General features: G+C 44.1%; 3 protein-coding genes across 4 annotated transcripts; 1 reads left to right on the forward strand and 2 right to left on the reverse strand.

The window, feature by feature from the left end:
• Positions 1-514: 514 nt before the first annotated feature.
• On the reverse strand, positions 515-3,577 carry pgam1b (phosphoglycerate mutase 1b). Its single transcript, XM_076728986.1, has 4 exons — positions 3,108-3,577; positions 1,583-1,857; positions 1,287-1,467; positions 515-1,140 (listed from the first exon to the last, which is right to left on the reverse strand). Exons 1-4 carry the CDS (start codon positions 3,244-3,246, stop codon positions 971-973), a joined length of 765 nt encoding a protein of 254 aa, XP_076585101.1. The 5' UTR covers positions 3,247-3,577; the 3' UTR covers positions 515-970.
• A 1,303-nt stretch (positions 3,578-4,880) lies between these two features.
• pi4k2a (phosphatidylinositol 4-kinase type 2 alpha) lies at positions 4,881-10,757 on the forward strand. 2 transcript variants are annotated; one of them, XM_076729173.1, is made up of 9 exons: positions 4,881-5,543; positions 7,128-7,328; positions 7,421-7,552; positions 8,014-8,167; positions 8,266-8,327; positions 8,421-8,520; positions 8,622-8,755; positions 8,954-9,013; positions 9,605-10,757. In XM_076729173.1, exons 1-9 carry the CDS (start codon positions 5,205-5,207, stop codon positions 9,764-9,766), a joined length of 1,344 nt encoding a protein of 447 aa, XP_076585288.1. In that variant the 5' UTR covers positions 4,881-5,204; the 3' UTR covers positions 9,767-10,757. The 2 variants fall into 2 exon arrangements, with proteins under 2 accessions (XP_076585288.1, XP_076585287.1); XM_076729172.1 differs by having other exon boundaries at positions 4,882-5,543; positions 8,014-8,171; positions 8,270-8,327.
• A 207-nt stretch (positions 10,758-10,964) lies between these two features.
• On the reverse strand, positions 10,965-16,277 carry avpi1 (arginine vasopressin induced 1). Its single transcript, XM_076729175.1, has 3 exons — positions 16,170-16,277; positions 14,171-14,644; positions 10,965-12,263 (listed from the first exon to the last, which is right to left on the reverse strand). The coding sequence occupies exons 2-3, from the start codon at positions 14,539-14,541 to the stop codon at positions 12,062-12,064; spliced, it is 573 nt and encodes a 190-aa protein (XP_076585290.1). The 5' UTR covers positions 14,542-14,644; positions 16,170-16,277; the 3' UTR covers positions 10,965-12,061.
• Between the last annotated feature and the right edge of the window lie 294 nt (positions 16,278-16,571).

Genomic DNA, 16,571 nt, shown 5'->3' on the forward strand with positions numbered 1-16,571 from the left:
GGGGTTCAGTATCTTGCCCAAGGATACTTTAACATGTAGACTGCAGAGGCCAGGGATCTGACCACTGACCTTCTGATTAGTGCACGACCACTCTACCTCCTGAAAGACAACGTATAAAAATAATTATCTAATTATTGGAAATGATCAGTTCAATTAGATCGTAGCTGGGGCAGGTTTTGCCTATTAGTACCAGTATTTGCCAGATGATGGTAGGTATTTTTCATCATCTAGTGAGATATTGTCTTTTGTTAGTATATTATGACATGCTTAGCATTAACACCAATAATCAGGTTGATGCAGAAATTATTTTTAACTGCTGATGTCATGCAATAAATCAACAGGGGAGAATGACATATGTTATACAGTTCAACAGTTTACAGTGATCTTGTGGTGCTTTCAGGTGCTCACTGTGTATTTTTAATTCCATGTGGTGTAAGTATAACATTGCTCTAATGGTACATTAAGACAGACTGGACAGTTACGCGGGAAAATGAAGTCAGACGCTGACAAAAGATTTCGTCACATAATAGTTCACAACATTTATTATTTTTCTCACAATGCCACAGCAAACAAAAATCAGCAGTGCAGAGCACATCAACTTGCCCCTTTAACAACAGCCAGCGTTACTTTATAGGTCATACTGTTCCCACTGGATTTCACCTACATGATCCTAAATAGGAAGGAATACTTGGAACGACTCTGCTGGGTTAGTGTATGTTTGCTCCCCTTCACTGGTCCCTAATTTTGAATTTTGGTCAGTGCTTAAACTATATTACAGCTGATATCCAATGTCTAATAATGAAGTATATGTTTCAGAATGCCACAAGTTGAAGACCAATCAAATCAAATTCTGAGTGAAAGCTGGGTATTATCAAAATAAAGTGCACATGGAGTGTCTGTGTGTGCGCAATTCTGTGATGACAGTAACAGTACTGATCTGCACTCTATCCATGGGTAGGCTGAGAGGGGTCTATTTCTTGGCTTTGCCCTGAGCAGCAACAGCTTCCATGGCCTTCTTAACGGTCTCCTCATCTCCTAGGAACTGCATGGGTCCTACAGGCTTCAGGTTCTTGTCCAGCTCATACACGATGGGGATACCTGTGGGCAGGTTCAGCTCCATGATGGCCTCCTCTGACATACCTGGGATGCAGTAACAGACATGCAGAGTTTTATTATATCATTTTAACTGCTTAAGGAACTCCTTGATTCAGTGCTAAATAATCAACAAATGCAAAATTTTCAGAATTCAACTTGGGATCAACACTCTGACGTCTCCGCTCTGTTACCCTCGAGATGCTTGACGATGCCCCGGAGACTGTTGCCATGGGCAGCAATCAGCACCCTCTTTCCCTCTTTGATCTGTGGGACGATCTCTTCGTTCCAGAAGGGCAGTGCCCTGGCGATGGTGTCCTTGAGACTCTCACAGCTGGGAAGCTGGTCCTCGGTCAGGTCAGCATAACGTCGGTCCTACAATGAAAGCAAGACTTAATTTTTTCAGTGTGGGCTCACACTGACGTAATAAACCTGTCTGAATTTTTAAGAGAGGAAGACACAAAGCTTTGCTGCTTTCCTGTGGCATCACCTTGCTTATGGTCTGATAGAAGTCATGCCCCTCATCCATGGGCGGGGGAGGAATGTCAAAAGAGCGCCTCCAGATTTTGACCTGGGCCTCTCCATGTTTAGCTGCTGTTTCGGCCTTGTTGAGCCCAGTCAGGCCACCGTAGTGGCGCTCATTGAGGCGCCAGGTCCGATGCACGGGCAGCCACATCTGGTCGATGCTGTCCAGAACAAACCACAGGGTGCGGATGGCCCTCTTCAGTACTGAGGTGTAGCAAATATCAAATTCATAGCCAGCATCTGCAATGAAGAGTCAGAGCATGAAAAAGGCGGTAGGTGTAAATGTTTATGCGGCATGCAATTCACATGCAGTTTTTGCTACAGACAGGAAAAAATACATTACACTCAACCCAATGAGTATCTGCTTTTTTATTGCCTCTCTCCCAGTCCATGTATTCAGTTGCTTTTGCTTAGTCAGTGGCAGTGCTACATCATGACACTCTGACAGACTGTGGGCTCTGCAGAATGTGCCGGCAGAGAATTTCTGGGTCACACAGAACTAACAGGAGTGTGTGCATGATGGGAAAAAAAACAAAAAAAACACGTCAAATAATGTGGAGGACTGAGAGGCCCTGGCTATTCCCCTGTCTCCTCCACAAACTCCACAAAATCTGGCATGGTGAATAGCAAACAGCAGATTTTTCCATTTTATCAAGATTTTTTTTTTCTTTTTTAAATCTTTTCTTAGTCATTTTCACTGACAACAGAGGTATCTTTGCTCGGCAGTCTGACTTTATGCTCCATCATTCCTCAGATCTGAATGACACGTCTTTACATTTATCATCCCTGAATGTCAGTCAAGTCAGTTTTGACATAATCAACATTTTATTCCCAAATACAGATAATTTGCTGTTTGAGTCCTGACATTTTTTGCATCAGATGGCACTTTTTAAAGTTGGTCTACTGACAGTGAAGTCGTGGCTGAATCAGTGGGCTCAATCACTTTTTGTTCAAGCCATTACATCCAAATGAGGAGCTGTGGAATATGAAGATCATGGATATCTCTGCTGTTAAATCAACTTTACAAATTCACTACACAGTTACATCATATATGAAAGAGACAATCCGGATTGTTTTCCATTTCCCTGAACTGGAAATGGTTGGTGGAAGGAAAACCTAAAATAAGGAGTGTGGATCACTCAGACTGGTGGTGGGCCCGTCCTGGTGCTCAGGGGGAAACGGGTCCAACAGAGACTCTGTGATCTGTGCCAGACTGTCAGATGTCTGATCAAACCATCTGCAGCATCTAAATTCTCCTATAAACGGGATGCTCCTAAAGTTTTCAGTTCAAAAGCTAACAGCGACCTAATAAACAATGATTTCATAAAGAATCACTTCAAGCCTTCCCTCTCCCCTGCTGCTGGCTTGTCTTGTGTCGCAGTGGGCCGACTACCTGTTTCCCCATCCGGCAGAGTTGCATAAGCTTGCAACGGCTTAATCCAATGACCGAGGGAGAAAGCGCGATTAGGCCCTGAGCCATTATCTGGTACCTTTCAGCGCCTGTCCTCCTCTCTTCGCCTCATGCTCCCCGGTCTCACTCAGATCCGCGTCGAACCAGCCGCAGAAGCGGTTCTCCTGGTTCCAGCAGCTCTCTCCATGGCGGATCAGGACCAGCTTGTACGCAGCCATCCTCACACCGATGCCCTCTGCGCTGTGTTTCCGGAATATCTGGAGTGAGTGACTCTTCTTCAAACGCGGCAGCAACGACCGCAGATGTGTCCCGATTTCGCCGCAACCCCACAGACAGCTACAAAAACGCGGGCGCAGTATTTTTGGGAGTATGGACGGAAAGTCTGCCGCAGCTGTAGCTTTGTGGAATTGGCTGATCTGCCCGAGCTTGACAGATCTCACGACCCGAGCTCGCTTCCTGCTGGTTTCCACCAATCAGAAGGCGAGCTGTGTGCGCCGGAGGAGGAGAGAGGCAGGAGGATGCGCACAGCGGCACGTCCGCAAGCTCAGCAGTGCGTCCTGCAGGCGGGCGTCAGAGCATCATGTGGGGACGTCAACGAGCCTCATGAATGACCACATGAATCACCATAGTAACTGGGAAAAAACGTAGTAGCACGCACATCTTCAGAAATCAGTCAATCACAGCTCATTCTGGCAGACACCATTAAAGGAGGACGGAGAATAATTCCAACAGTAAGTTTATTGTTGGGCCTAAAAAAGAGAAAAGCCATTAAAACTTATTTAAAGGAGCATATTTAAACGTGGTGTCATTTATCAGTAATGGTCAGACACCTGAAAGACTAGCTTTTATTTTGCAGTTTGCTCATGAGGACTTATGAGGACCTCGTGGACTTGACTGGCAGTGAGGCCTTGCTTGAGTATGAAATTCAGATTTTACCATCCCTGACCTTTGACCCTCCAGTGAAGGCAGGAGTAGCTAAAATTTGCTATGCATTATTTTTTTTAGAAGCAATTGTAAGGAGACAAGAGTCCGCAGTCAATAATGGGAACATTACTATGAATTTAACGTGAGGGAGAAAGAGAGACGCAACAATTAACCAGGAGGCCACTATGATATCCTACATTTGAACTTTTCCACTTTCTGCTGATTGCCTTTGATTGTCAGGGAGAAATGAGTCCCGACCGCAGCTATGCAGACAGAACAGCACCTGCACTTCTGTTGTGTTGATATCTACAATGGCTCTCGACAACCAGGTACTCAAATTCCAAATCTGATGTGGCTGCAAACAAAGCAATCTCACAAGTGTCTTTTGGATTGATATTATTTAATCAATGGGTAATTACATTGCATTTTACCTTTGAAAAACAATGCTCTTCCTCTACGGTTAATTAAGACATGGGCTAACTGTTGGCTGAGGGCTAATTACTAACATTGGACAAAATAGATTATATTAATAGAGACTTACTTTGGCACTGGACAAAATGTATTGTTATCCACTGGTAAATGCTGAAGTTAAATGTGCATTTGTCGACACGGTGTCACTTGTAGGCTGATTTTGAATATAGGATTAATTTGTTCTTTCCCAGGAATGAAAGTGAAAGAAAAGTCAAACAGAACAGAAACACGTACATTACATTATTTCCAGTATATTGGTCCACTTATACTTGATGTTGACACTGACAAGTACAACCACTCTGTCATCTGTTAATCTGAACATTTTTTGATAAAATTTGTCAAGTTGAAATTGTGAACATTTTATTCTGTGGTTTAAAGGCCTTCGGAGCTGAATTTGGCTTGTGTGTGCCTTTAGGCCAACACAGCGCTGTTTGTCAAAGGCTTTTTTACATGAAGTTAATTGATTGGGTTAACTGCTGTGTCATGTGTCTTCCGTAGGCGGAGTGATTCTGTCCAATCAACGCTAGATATCAGGTTGTTGACAGGGTTATTTGAACGCTGATTGGTTAAAGATCAAAACACTCACGGGGTTCCGCCTTTTCCCGGAAGCTGACAGTCATCTGACTTTTCTTTTTTTCCTGTGTTTCCTCGTTAGCCAGCGTCAGTACTAGCCAACAAAACAACAGTCTCACTTTCTTCCCCTCTTCTTTTTTGTCTTCTTTTCTCTTTCTTCGCTCTATCCGGGAGTTAAAATAACTTCTCTTCGTCCACCTCCAAAACAATGGACGAGACGAGTCCGCTTGTCTCTCCGCTTCGGGACTCCGGTGATTTTAGCTACTGTCCCACAGAGCCCACCAGCCCCCGGGGCGCGTTTGGAAGCACACCGGGCTCGGTGGTGCGCATCCCGGCCGGCAGTCCGGGGCGCAGCAGGGAGAGACAGCCGCTTCTGGACCGGGACCGTGGGAGCTCGCCGCGGGAGCCACACAGGAACGAGTTCCCGGAGGATCCCGAGTTCAGAGAGATCATCCGAAAGGCCGAGCGAGCCATAGAGGAGGGAATATACCCGGAGAGGATCTACCAAGGATCCAGTGGGAGCTATTTTGTCAAAGATTCACAGGGGGTGAGAAGAGAGGCTGCTAACTTTCACCTACCGATTACCGACCGCTGTTGTACTGCTAAAGAGTCCGTGAGGTGTTTCATGACTGATCTGTGAAGTCTGAAGTGTGTGTGTGTGTGTGTGTGTGTGTGTGTGAGTGATGCAGTGTCTGCCAGACTGTCTTGATATTGTGTTAGTCGCTTCCAGGAAGGGCCTCTTCTAACTAGCCTGTGTGATGACTTGGCAAATAGGCTGTCAAGGATATAAAAACATGACCTTACATTTTCCATTTTCAACTAATTAACAACCAAGTCGTAGTCGTATTATCCGTCAAGTATTTTACACGTTTTAGTATTTTTTTAACTTCTTGATCCAGTTGCTCAGCTCCTCCTAAAACACTTTCACCATCAGTGTGATTGAGGCTGTGCTGGCAGGTAGTCTGTTAGTGAACATCCATCTCTGGCCAGCTGTCACAATGATGTCAACAACAACAACAACAACAACAACAACAACAACACAGTCACAGTCACAGCGAAGATGCTTGTCACCCATTATTTCAGGTATCTTTCCTGTTTCATTGCTTTTCCCCGGTATTGGAAGTCAGAGCATGAGCACAGACGTCTGATTTGCTGCAGCACTTGTAATCACTTTATTTCTGCAAGTGTTCACAAAGTGCAATGACAAATCGAGGAATCATCACGCTGACTATTATAGAGCGTTTCTTTCCATATGTCACACTCGATAACGTCTCCTGACACTTTCGAATCACACCAGATTAATGACTGTAAACTTTGACCAGCACTGCTGGAGCCAACCGGGAAAAGTCTTGGGCAACCTGCAGACGCTGTCCACCCCCTGTGCTCCTGTCTACAGTGTTGCGTTCAGTCCATATTAAAAAGCAGAAAAAGGAAGTGGACTTTCAGGGTGGATCCTCACAAATTTCCCTTGTTGCATTTTCAGTCCGTTCAAGACAACATGGTCCAGGCTTTTTCATGTGCCACTTTGTCCACTAAAGGCTTACAAACCAGAAATAAGTATTCTAAGCTGAGTGCATGAGGTTTTTATCCAAGGACCCACTGCCTCCCCCACCTCTGCAGTTTCTTTAGTTAGTCACCAGTGTGCTTAGTAGTCATGTGCTAGCTCCCTGTGAGGATGTAATTCTTTTCGATGACCAAGTTTCACGTTGTAATTGCTGTATGCGTGTGTCATACTAGCATTATGTAACATATGAGCGAGACGCCACACCCATGATCTGTCTTTTGCATTTCAAATGCTCATCCCCTACACGCTGTAAAGACTGTTTGCTGATTCACTTTTTACAGACAATTTCAATTCATGGTAGTTACCATGGATTTTAATGGTGACAAGTTCTCAGTGCATCAGAAGTGTCTGCCAGCATAGTCCACCTTTCCACAGCTTCGTATTTTCAAGTTTATGAAGGAGAACGTTGCCCTCAAATTTCAAATTCTCACTTACCCAACCAAACCTTTGTTTCTTCTCCGTTCCTGAGCTTTACTTTCCAAAACTCTCTTTGGATTTTGACCCTCTCTGTCTGCTCTCCTTTTTTCCTAATTTCCTCACTTTACCCCACTCTGCCTCTCTCTACAGAAAATAATTGGCGTGTTCAAGCCTAAGAATGAAGAGCCCTATGGCCAGCTGAACCCCAAGTGGACTAAGTGGCTCCAAAAACTGTGCTGTCCCTGCTGCTTCGGCCGTGACTGTTTGGTCCTGAACCAGGGTTACCTCTCAGAGGCCGGGGCCAGCCTGGTTGATCAGAAACTGGAGCTCAACATCGTTCCCAGGACCAAGGTGCGGACACGCACACTGCTGCCTCCTCATTACAAAAGCAGCAAACCGTCCGGTATATACCCCCCTCTCTGAAACAACCTTTTGCCTTCTAGGTGGTGTACCTGGCGAGTGAAACCTTCAACTACAGTGCCATAGACAGGGTGAAGTCTCGAGGAAAGAGGCTAGCCCTGGAGAAGGTGCCTAAAGTGGGCCAGCGTTTCCACAGGATTGGACTGCCGCCAAAGGTAATCCGATGAATCGCTCTGTTACACAGGTGATGGCATTCAGTGGTGAATTTCTGTGTGACACTGAACAAATAGGCACAATTCATCCAGTGACTGGGAAAGTGTCACCCTCAAAGGTCTTGCCATTAATGGCTTTTCTTCTGAATGACTTTCAAAAAACTCAGAAGAAGAAGAAGGATGAGAAGAGTTCTAAGCATGAAACGTGTGATATTTACTGTTCATAATTCATTTCTGGCATCAAATGTCATTTCAGCTTCAACAGAAATACACAGACCTGCTGTCACAGTGTTTGAGCTGTGATCAATATGAAAATACACTCAGGTTTAAAGGTCATTCTTGACCTTAAACAACAGTTAAGAACAAGCTAACCTTAAGCTCAATGTAGAAGCTTTTCTGGGCCTTTAAATCAAGAAAAAACACAGCAAAGCAGCCAAAGACCTCATCCGTCGCCCTTCCACCAGGTTGGTTCCTTCCAGCTCTTTGTTGACGGATACAAGGATGCAGATTTCTGGCTGCGGAGGTTTGAGGCGGAGCCTTTGCCTGAGAACACCAACCGTCAGCTCCAGCTGCAGTTTGAGCGGCTCGTTGTCCTCGATTACATCATCAGGAACACAGGCATGTAGTCGGTCTGCTCGGCACAAAGTTTGCACCTCTGCCTTGAGTAGGATTTTTGAATTTGAGTCTGTCTTTTGTTTGGCGGGTTATTCTTCTAGACAGGGGAAATGACAACTGGTTGCTGAAGTACGACTGTCCCATGGACCCTGTTGGGAATAGGGTGAGGACACACAGACATGCACACAGACAGTTTTTTAAATGCTGGCCCCACTTTGTCTTTGTTTTATACCTGTTGCTGTCGTTGTCTCTGTAGGACACAGACTGGGTGGTAGTAAAGGATCCCATTATCAAGCTGGCAGCTATAGACAACGGCCTCGCCTTCCCCCTCAAACACCCTGACTCCTGGAGAGCCTGTAAGCACCTACATTGACATTGTTTTTAACCAATCACTGCATTGCATTTCAATTCCACTCAACGATTCTTCCCTCCCGCTGTTTCTTTGTCCAATCACCAGACCCGTTCTACTGGGCGTGGCTTTCACAGGCCAAAGTTCCTTTCTCCCAGGAGATCAGAGAGCTGGTGCTGCCCAAACTGTCCGACCCAAATTTCATCAAAGACCTGGAGGAGGACTTGTACGAATTATTCAAGGTGCGGAGGGACTCAGACTGAGTGTTCAGCTGTGTTTCAGTGAAGGAGGAAGTGGTAATTATGTGAAAACCAGTCTGGCTGAGGAATGGATGCTGAAATTGAAATATGGGAAAATGCGAGATGGAGAGGAGGAAGACTCAGTTCTGTGCCTGTGAATGATGTGTCTCACCTGTGTGTATCACCTGCTGTGTCTCACAGAAAGACCCCGGGTTCGACAGAGGACAGTTTCACAAACAAGTAGCCGTAATGAGGGGACAGGTGAGTTTTCTTCTCTCCCAAAAGCAGCTTCCAGGTCTGAAAAGTGAAGCCAGTGCGGATGTGCTTTAAACCTGCATTCTTTCTAATGGCCAGCAGGGGGTGACTCCACCGGTTGCAAAAAGAAGTTTGGTTATATTAAGCGTATGAGGAAATGACTCTCTTTGTCACTTGATTTATTACCTCTGCAAACATTTTCCAAATGAGTTTATGGCCTCAGTCGCTAGTTTCAAGTCTTCCTCAGCACAGCATGATGTTCATTTAGTAAATTATGGTCCCATTTAGAGAAAATGGATGATAAAACAGGTTATGCTATTCATGGAAGTTAATTGTAACATTTTGCTGTCTAAAATATCTTATTCAGCACTCGAAGCATCAAAATGGTCCACAAACCAATGGATGACGTCACAGTTGCAATGCCCACTTCTTTTATACAGTCTATGCTCTGACTGCATGTGTCTGAACAGCAGAATCTAAAGCTGTTAATGTATTTACATAAAAATGCAAAGACACACTCATCTGTCACCAAATTAGATTTAGTCATACTCCTGCAAGCAGTGTGACATGCCTGTCTTTGTCCCGTATTATCCCAAGATCCTGAACTTGTGCCAAGCCTTGAAGGATGGTAAAACACCCCTGCAGTTGGTCCAGATGCCTCCAGTAATCGTGGAAACAGCCAGAGCGCCTCAGAGGGCCAACAGTGAGTCGTACACACAGAGTTTCCAGAGCAGAAGACCCTTCTTCACCTGGTGGTAGGCTCAACTCAGCGAAGAGGAAGCGGAGGAACAGCAGGAAGCCAGAGGACTGGACAGAGTCTGAGAGCACCAGTGTCGACCCTGGACATGGAAATATCCACCCCCACCCCCCACCCCTCCCCATTGGATATTTTGGTTACACAGAGTGAGTGAGTGGGTGGAGAGATGAGGCCAAAAGAGGAAGAATTTGATAACATAGCTTCCCCGTCTGCCTCTGTGCCTTGTGTGGATGTCAGTGAAGAATTAACACCTGAATGATGAAGATTCTGTACCTTCCTGCGAGAGCGAAGGGTTTCAGGGAGATGTCGGCTTTTCTTTTGGACTCCTGGGTGCACATTATGTTTGCTCACAGTCAACACTGTTTTTGGATGAGAGATGTTCCATTCCATGATGTCTTTTTTTTTTTCTTCATACCTCTCTGCCTTTTAATACTCACCTGCATCCCCCCCCCCCCCCAAAAAAAAAAAAAAAAGCAATTCAAAGCCCCGGGCTGGTGGCACTGGTGAAGATCAGCATTTTAACAAATAAGAGAAGTGTTCATTGTGTTTAAGTCTTGAAGATTTAGGAACTGGGCACTCAGTGGTGAGCATGTCTTTACATGTGAAGTGCTTTCACAGTTGCTCACTGCTCCTCCTAACTGCTTAGATTAGGATCTGCAAGTCATCTGGGGTGATGTAGGAAAGCAGACGCACTTCTGATCAAAGAAACAAACTCTTTAAGCTTATGACTGACTCGCCTAATTCTTCTTTCACTGATCAGTGAAATCACGGCGAAGAAGACAAAATTATCCCATCTGCAAACTGGCAAAGGGCTGCTTGTCTCAGCCATATTGACTTCTATTCATGTTCTGGCTTGTGGGTTGGAGCTAAGTAAACAACGAAGTAACTTCCTGCTGTACTGAACTGACATGAAATGTATTGTGACAATGCACTGTATAATTTGTATGTAATATTTAATGATAGATTATAATTAAAACATATTACATTAATACAGATGACTTGATTGATTTGACAGTTAGATGCAGTCACACTACACTCCAGTGCTTTAGTCTGTCCATATGCACAGGTATTGGAAATCTCATTGTCCAACAATAATATGTTAAGTCAGTTAAAGCAGCTGTCATTTACATCTGTTTTTATATTAATGGATTGAAGGTGAAAGGAGCTGCTTGTAGTGATCCACCTACAGAAAATGACCTCCTGACTCAAGTCAGATTTTATTTATATAGCCCAAAATCACAAATCACCATTAGCTCCACAGAGCTTTACGACATTCTGCATCCTTAAACCCTCGATATGGCTGCAGTTCCTTTCAGGTCGTTGTTTTGGTTTTATATATACGTATATTATTTATTTACTATGATAATATATCATGAGTTCTCTGGTGCAACACTACCTGTCCTTTATTCTTTAACTGATCCTCATTAGCTTCCACGAGGTGGTTGCTTGTCTTCTTGGGGTCCTCATTAAGACAACAACAAAAAGTACAAATTAAAATTATGCTGCATCAATAAGACAAAAAAATGCAGTATAAGCTGAGCATAAAGATCAGAAACTGAATGATAACTCTACACATGAAACAACAAACAGCAAACCATAACAGACACAAAAACAAAGATTTTTGAAAAAATCTGGCAGCTCTGTTTTGTACAACTTGAAGTTTATTTTCTGAGATATTTTTCCGCAGCACTTGACCAGGTGACTGGGTGGTGCTCCAGGTGTGACAGAACAAGTGACCTGACTGCATCGATAATAACAGAAAGTGGAACATATGCAGAACATTTCCTTGAAATAGCAGCAGCATCTTAGCATCTTGGAGACGCTTGGAGTGTAATCAATGTGGTCTGACTAAGACAGCATGTTATCTAATTTAACACCCAGTAATTTGGTTTTTGGTGATCTGCTCAACTGATATCCCATCTGCGGCGTTAGCGAGAACATTCCTACCAAATATAATACATTTAGTTTTGGCAATGTTCGGTGCTAATTGTTCATTTTCACTCATTTAGTAATGGTATGCGACTCACCATGTGGATCCTCTGTCAGCTCTGCTAAAGTATGTGACGCACAAAGCAAAGCTGTGACATCAGCATACATAACTACATCAGCTTCTTGAAGACACAAGGTAAATCATTTATAAAAACTGTCTTTATGCTGGGGTCTACCAGAGTACAAGTTAGCCAAAGGCGCTAACAGTGGTACTACAGTATGTCCTTTCCTGCAGAATCAGTCCGGTATTTCATTACTTCAGCGCTGCATTGCACCCACAGTGTGTTGATCAGAGCTCCAGTCTGTTTTCAGTGGAGGATGCGGTGAAGATAGCGTTCAGAGTGTCTGGCACACTCCTGTCTCGCCACATCCAACCTCCATGTGGAGGGTTTAAAGGGATTTTGGTTCTCTGGGATGTCTTCCTCAGTCGCTGGCAGAAATTCTCCCTGACTGGCCTCTATGTTGGCCTCATCATCCTCAACAGCGTAGCTGGATAATGGCTCCTCAATCCTGGAAGACAGAGAAGCAGCTGTGGTTTAGCTGAGCGATCACAGGCCTAGTGTACATATTATACTTTGAGCACATTACACTACCTAACAGTACTTTGCCCCTTAAAAATACTGTTGTTGACTAGTTAATGCTTAAGTTCAGGTGGTGAAAATTAGAAACCCTTTGACCTAATGAACATCAGACAAACACAATACTAAGTGTTGACATTATTAGTGTGGAGATTAAGACAAAGACACAAATGCTTCTTTACAGCCTTAATTCCCATGATACAGTGGTGGAATGTAACTAAGTTCATTACTGCACTACTGCACTTAAGCACAAATTAAAGGTAGTTGTACTTTACTTGAGCATTTCCATTTTCTACCACTTTGTATTTCTATAAACTTCCCCTACATCTCTGGGGAAAACATTATTATTAACACTGTAAACTGCACCTCATTCCAAACATATGAAGAAAATGATGCATTGCTGAAGATTAAACTACCCAACAATATATAAAGTTGTTAAATGAGCTCATCTTTAAACATCTACAGCAATAACAGCAGGAACTATGCGTACTTTTATTTTGCATACTTAAAGTACATTTTCCTGACAATACTTGCATACAGCACTTTTACTTAAGTATGGTTTTGAATTCAGAACTTTACTTGTAATGGAGTATTTTCACAGTATGGCATTAGTACCTTTAATTAACTCATGAATCCAAGTACTTCCTCCACCACTGCACTAATTTGGGAATGGCTGTTGGAGAGCCGCTTGGCTGACAGTTGAAAACGACTCTACAAATTTAGATGCCAGATCTCTGGCCAGAGCTTGCAGGAGGCAGAAGAGCCATCTGTGACTCCACCACAAGTGGTAGACTGAGCCTCATCATGGCCGGCACAAGAGCCACGAGGAGACAGAAGCCAGCAGGACACAAGCTGACGTCTGATTAACCTTTGCTTGGTTGCCTGGAGTATGATGGGTATGATGTTCAAAGACAGTAAGTATGACAGAAAAAGTAGACAAAACTCAGCCTCTTATTATTATACAACAACACTAAGAGTCTGCAGTCATGCCGGCAGCTGTGAGGAGGCCCAGCGGTGCTTTGACCTAAATGCTTACATGTCTCTTCATATGAAATGACATTGTACAAGAGAAATAACTCAAAGGAAGAAGGGAGATGAAAGTTTCAAGTCACTGTGGAGATATCTCAAATTGCCCATAGTCAAGAAAAGTGCCTTGCCTGGAAAATTGAAGGCACGGTTTTCAAGGACTGTAACATTAGTAGGATATACTGTAAGCTGTAGGTGGGTGATTGAAACATGTTGACCCAGGAAAAAAAAACTACAACTATCCATCCAACAGTTGAAATATTTCAGACTGAACCAAAGTGGTAGCCCAGTGACCAACACTGCCATCTGCAGTCCCATGCTGCTAGCTTAGCTACAAAATGTTGCACCTCCATTTCGTTATTACTACACCACCCTCTAGACTCACTCCACCATTTTACCGTTATGTGGCACTTCATTCACTAATTCAACAAATCTGATTTCATCTCAGTGAGGAATGTTGAAAGCAAAGCCTGACAGTTTGTGTGTGTGTGTGTGTGTGTGTGTGTGTGTGTGTGTGTGTGTGTGGAATGCACAGGAGGACGACACAGTCTTGTGAGGTCACGCTGAGTTTGTTAGGCACATGACAATTTACACACTGCATTTCAAGACTCAGAGGGAATCTGGACCACGAGGGTTAACAAGCTCAGCTGAACGGTCACACAAACACACAAAGACAGTGGACAGAGAACTGCTCTGCCACTAAGACCAAGGGAATAAAAGAATGTTTCATGTTTTCCTTTCCTTTGATCACCTCATCTTCATATCACTTTTCACATCTGTTGACTTTTTACTGGCCTTTTGACACTGTCATACCTGAGATAGCCTGATGCTTTGAGCCACTTGAGGTCTCTGTGTCCCTCCGCTCTGATGCCTGCTTTGTTCCTGGCTCGGACTCGGAGCCCCACCAAAGCCTGGGCCAGGCCCGCCTCATCCTCTCTCTCCTCCCTTTCCTCCTCCCTCACCTCCTCTGCTCCCTCCATATCTGCATCCATCCCTCGCCACACCAGCTTCGCCCGATGTTCAGCGTCTCTGTCCCCCGCTGTTCTGAACAGCCTGTGCAGCTGGTGCAGGTTAACTCCTGTAAAGATGTTGGAGCATCCGGACTTCCTGCTTTGTCGATTGGAAAACTTCCATTGCACAGGCAGACCCTCCTCAGAGGAGGTGGATGCTGGGGCCTCCGCCATGTTACAGAGGTGGAGAGCTTCCAGGTGGTGATATAAGGACAGGAGGGCAATCTCAAGAGGGCAGGTGAGAGAGCTGTCAGCAGGGCAAGGTAAGCTGAGAAGGCTGCAGAAAGGAAAGAGAGGAAATTGGTCAATCTAAAGAGATCACAGCCTCAGGAAAAGCATTTCCATGGCTGCAGCCAAAAAACCTAATTACCTCAGCCAGGGTGGCTGAGGTAATTAGGTTCCCCTGTGATAAAGTCTCATCTCATTATAAGGCTGCACAGTGAGAGCTAACACACTACATGAACAAACGCGCAGGTGTACACACGCAATTAAGGACAATTTTCATTATTGATTAAGCTGTCAGTTATTTTTTGGATTCATCGTTTGGGCCATAAAATGTTACAATACGGTGAAAAACATCAATTGCAGTTTTCCAAATCCCAAACTGTCACAATGGAATTGCTTGAATTGTCCAAACAACAGTCCAAAACCCAAAGAAATGTCGTCAAACGAAAATAAATCGGATGAGTAGAAACCGGATTGCGGCTCTGTGATGTTGTATTATCTCAATTCGCCATATAGACTACATGCATGTGACAGTCTGGATAAACAATAACGAGTGTTCAACTGTGTCTATTTCAATTCATGTGTTTTTGCTCGTGTTATTATGTCGTATTGAAATGTCCCCCTGTACCGACTCTTTCTCATGTAGTTTCCCGTTAACATTTCCATTAATTCAACTGTTTCATAAAAAGTATCCTTGCGGATACTGTTCACTATAAGGAGCCCAGGAGTGGCCGTAGAGAGAGATAGAGGAAATAAAAACATACCCAGGGCACATTTTGTTACCTCACGCGCTCGAAATATTACTGCGCGCACACGAGGTACCAGTTGTTCCAACGTTTTGCTAATTGGTGCGCATGAAATATGTGCGTATACTTCGAAATGAACGCAGGTAGGCGTGCAACAGGAAACTACGGTACGTCTTAATCCACGCACAACTATCATGCGTAAAGACGCACACATCTCATTCAGCAACAGCGTTAGCTGTCCCCTGAATAAAAAGAGCTATGTGCCAGCTGTTTTTAAGATCAACCTGACAGAAATTCTTCACCAAAATGAACACGTTGAATACACTGGCTGTTAGAGCACAGACTGCCCACCATGTGTGACGAGGCACACTGAACAGTTTGCAGAAAAAGCTCAGTCCAACTTGCCAGACAATCAAAGAACATACATTAGGTCTAGTTAAAACAATGCAAATACTAGAGTAAAGGTCCAAGGTTAACGAATGGACGAGATGAACTAAGACTGTGATGGAGACAATGGCGGAGAGTCACTGAATGTTTAAGAAACGTTTTGATGACATATGGTCAGCACGCGTTTTTTCTCTTTAGGATACAAACAGCGCTGTTGAACGAGGTGAGTGCGTCTTTACGCACGGGAGCTACACTTGGATGAAGACAGAGTTGCGTGCTGGTATGAGTTCAGCGTAGTATAAACACGAACCTTGTGCGAACGCAATAACGTTGGAGCACAGTTGTCTGCCATTGCAACAGAAAATAAGTTTAGCCTCCACTGCAGCTAAGAACTTCAACATCATTTAAAACACAGGTACAAGTTAGTATGACGGCTGTTCTTACCTTGTCGTCCGCAGTTTGAATGAGTCAAACTCTAACCGTACACCACAAACAGACACCTGATTATCTAACCAGCATCCAGACTCCAGACTACAACCTTCACAGCGGCTAATGCCAGGCCGACCCACTTCCGACCCGACGCGTCAGTGGCGCTGCCAGGGAACGTAAAGGAATAATCAAAGAGTAATCCATGAATGACGTTAGTGCCGAGGTGCTTATCCGACAACAGCAACCAAAAAAACAAAACAAAAACCGGTCCGACATCACAGAGCAGACAACAAAACAAACTGTAGGACACACACACACACACACACACACACACACACACACACACACTATATATATATATATATATATATATATATATATATATATATATATATATATATATATATATCTGATTAA

The sequence above is a fragment of the Chaetodon auriga genome, chromosome 4 (assembly GCF_051107435.1).
Source record: "Chaetodon auriga isolate fChaAug3 chromosome 4, fChaAug3.hap1, whole genome shotgun sequence".
Lineage (NCBI taxonomy): Eukaryota > Metazoa > Chordata > Actinopteri > Chaetodontiformes > Chaetodontidae > Chaetodon > Chaetodon auriga.

Bases quoted from the DNA above. Each gene is read 5' to 3' on its own strand.
- pgam1b (XM_076728986.1), bottom strand. From the start codon at position 3,246: ATGGCTGCGTACAAGCTGGTCCTGATCCGCCATGGAGAGAGCTGCTGG. The intron at 1,858-3,107 runs GTACCAGATAAT...TCTTCATTGCAG, and splicing joins AGGAGGACAGGCGCTGAAAG to ATGCTGGCTATGAATTTGAT. The intron at 1,468-1,582 runs GTGATGCCACAG...CTTTCATTGTAG, and splicing joins TCTATCAGACCATAAGCAAG to GACCGACGTTATGCTGACCT.
- pi4k2a (XM_076729173.1), top strand. From the start codon at position 5,205: ATGGACGAGACGAGTCCGCTTGTCTCTCCGCTTCGGGACTCCGGTGAT. The intron at 7,329-7,420 runs GTGCGGACACGC...TTTGCCTTCTAG, and splicing joins ACATCGTTCCCAGGACCAAG to GTGGTGTACCTGGCGAGTGA. The intron at 8,328-8,420 runs GTGAGGACACAC...TTGTCTCTGTAG, and splicing joins TGGACCCTGTTGGGAATAGG to GACACAGACTGGGTGGTAGT.
- avpi1 (XM_076729175.1), bottom strand. From the start codon at position 14,541: ATGGCGGAGGCCCCAGCATCCACCTCCTCTGAGGAGGGTCTGCCTGTG. The intron at 12,264-14,170 runs GTATGACAGTGT...TCTGTCTTCCAG, and splicing joins AAAGCATCAGGCTATCTCAG to GATTGAGGAGCCATTATCCA.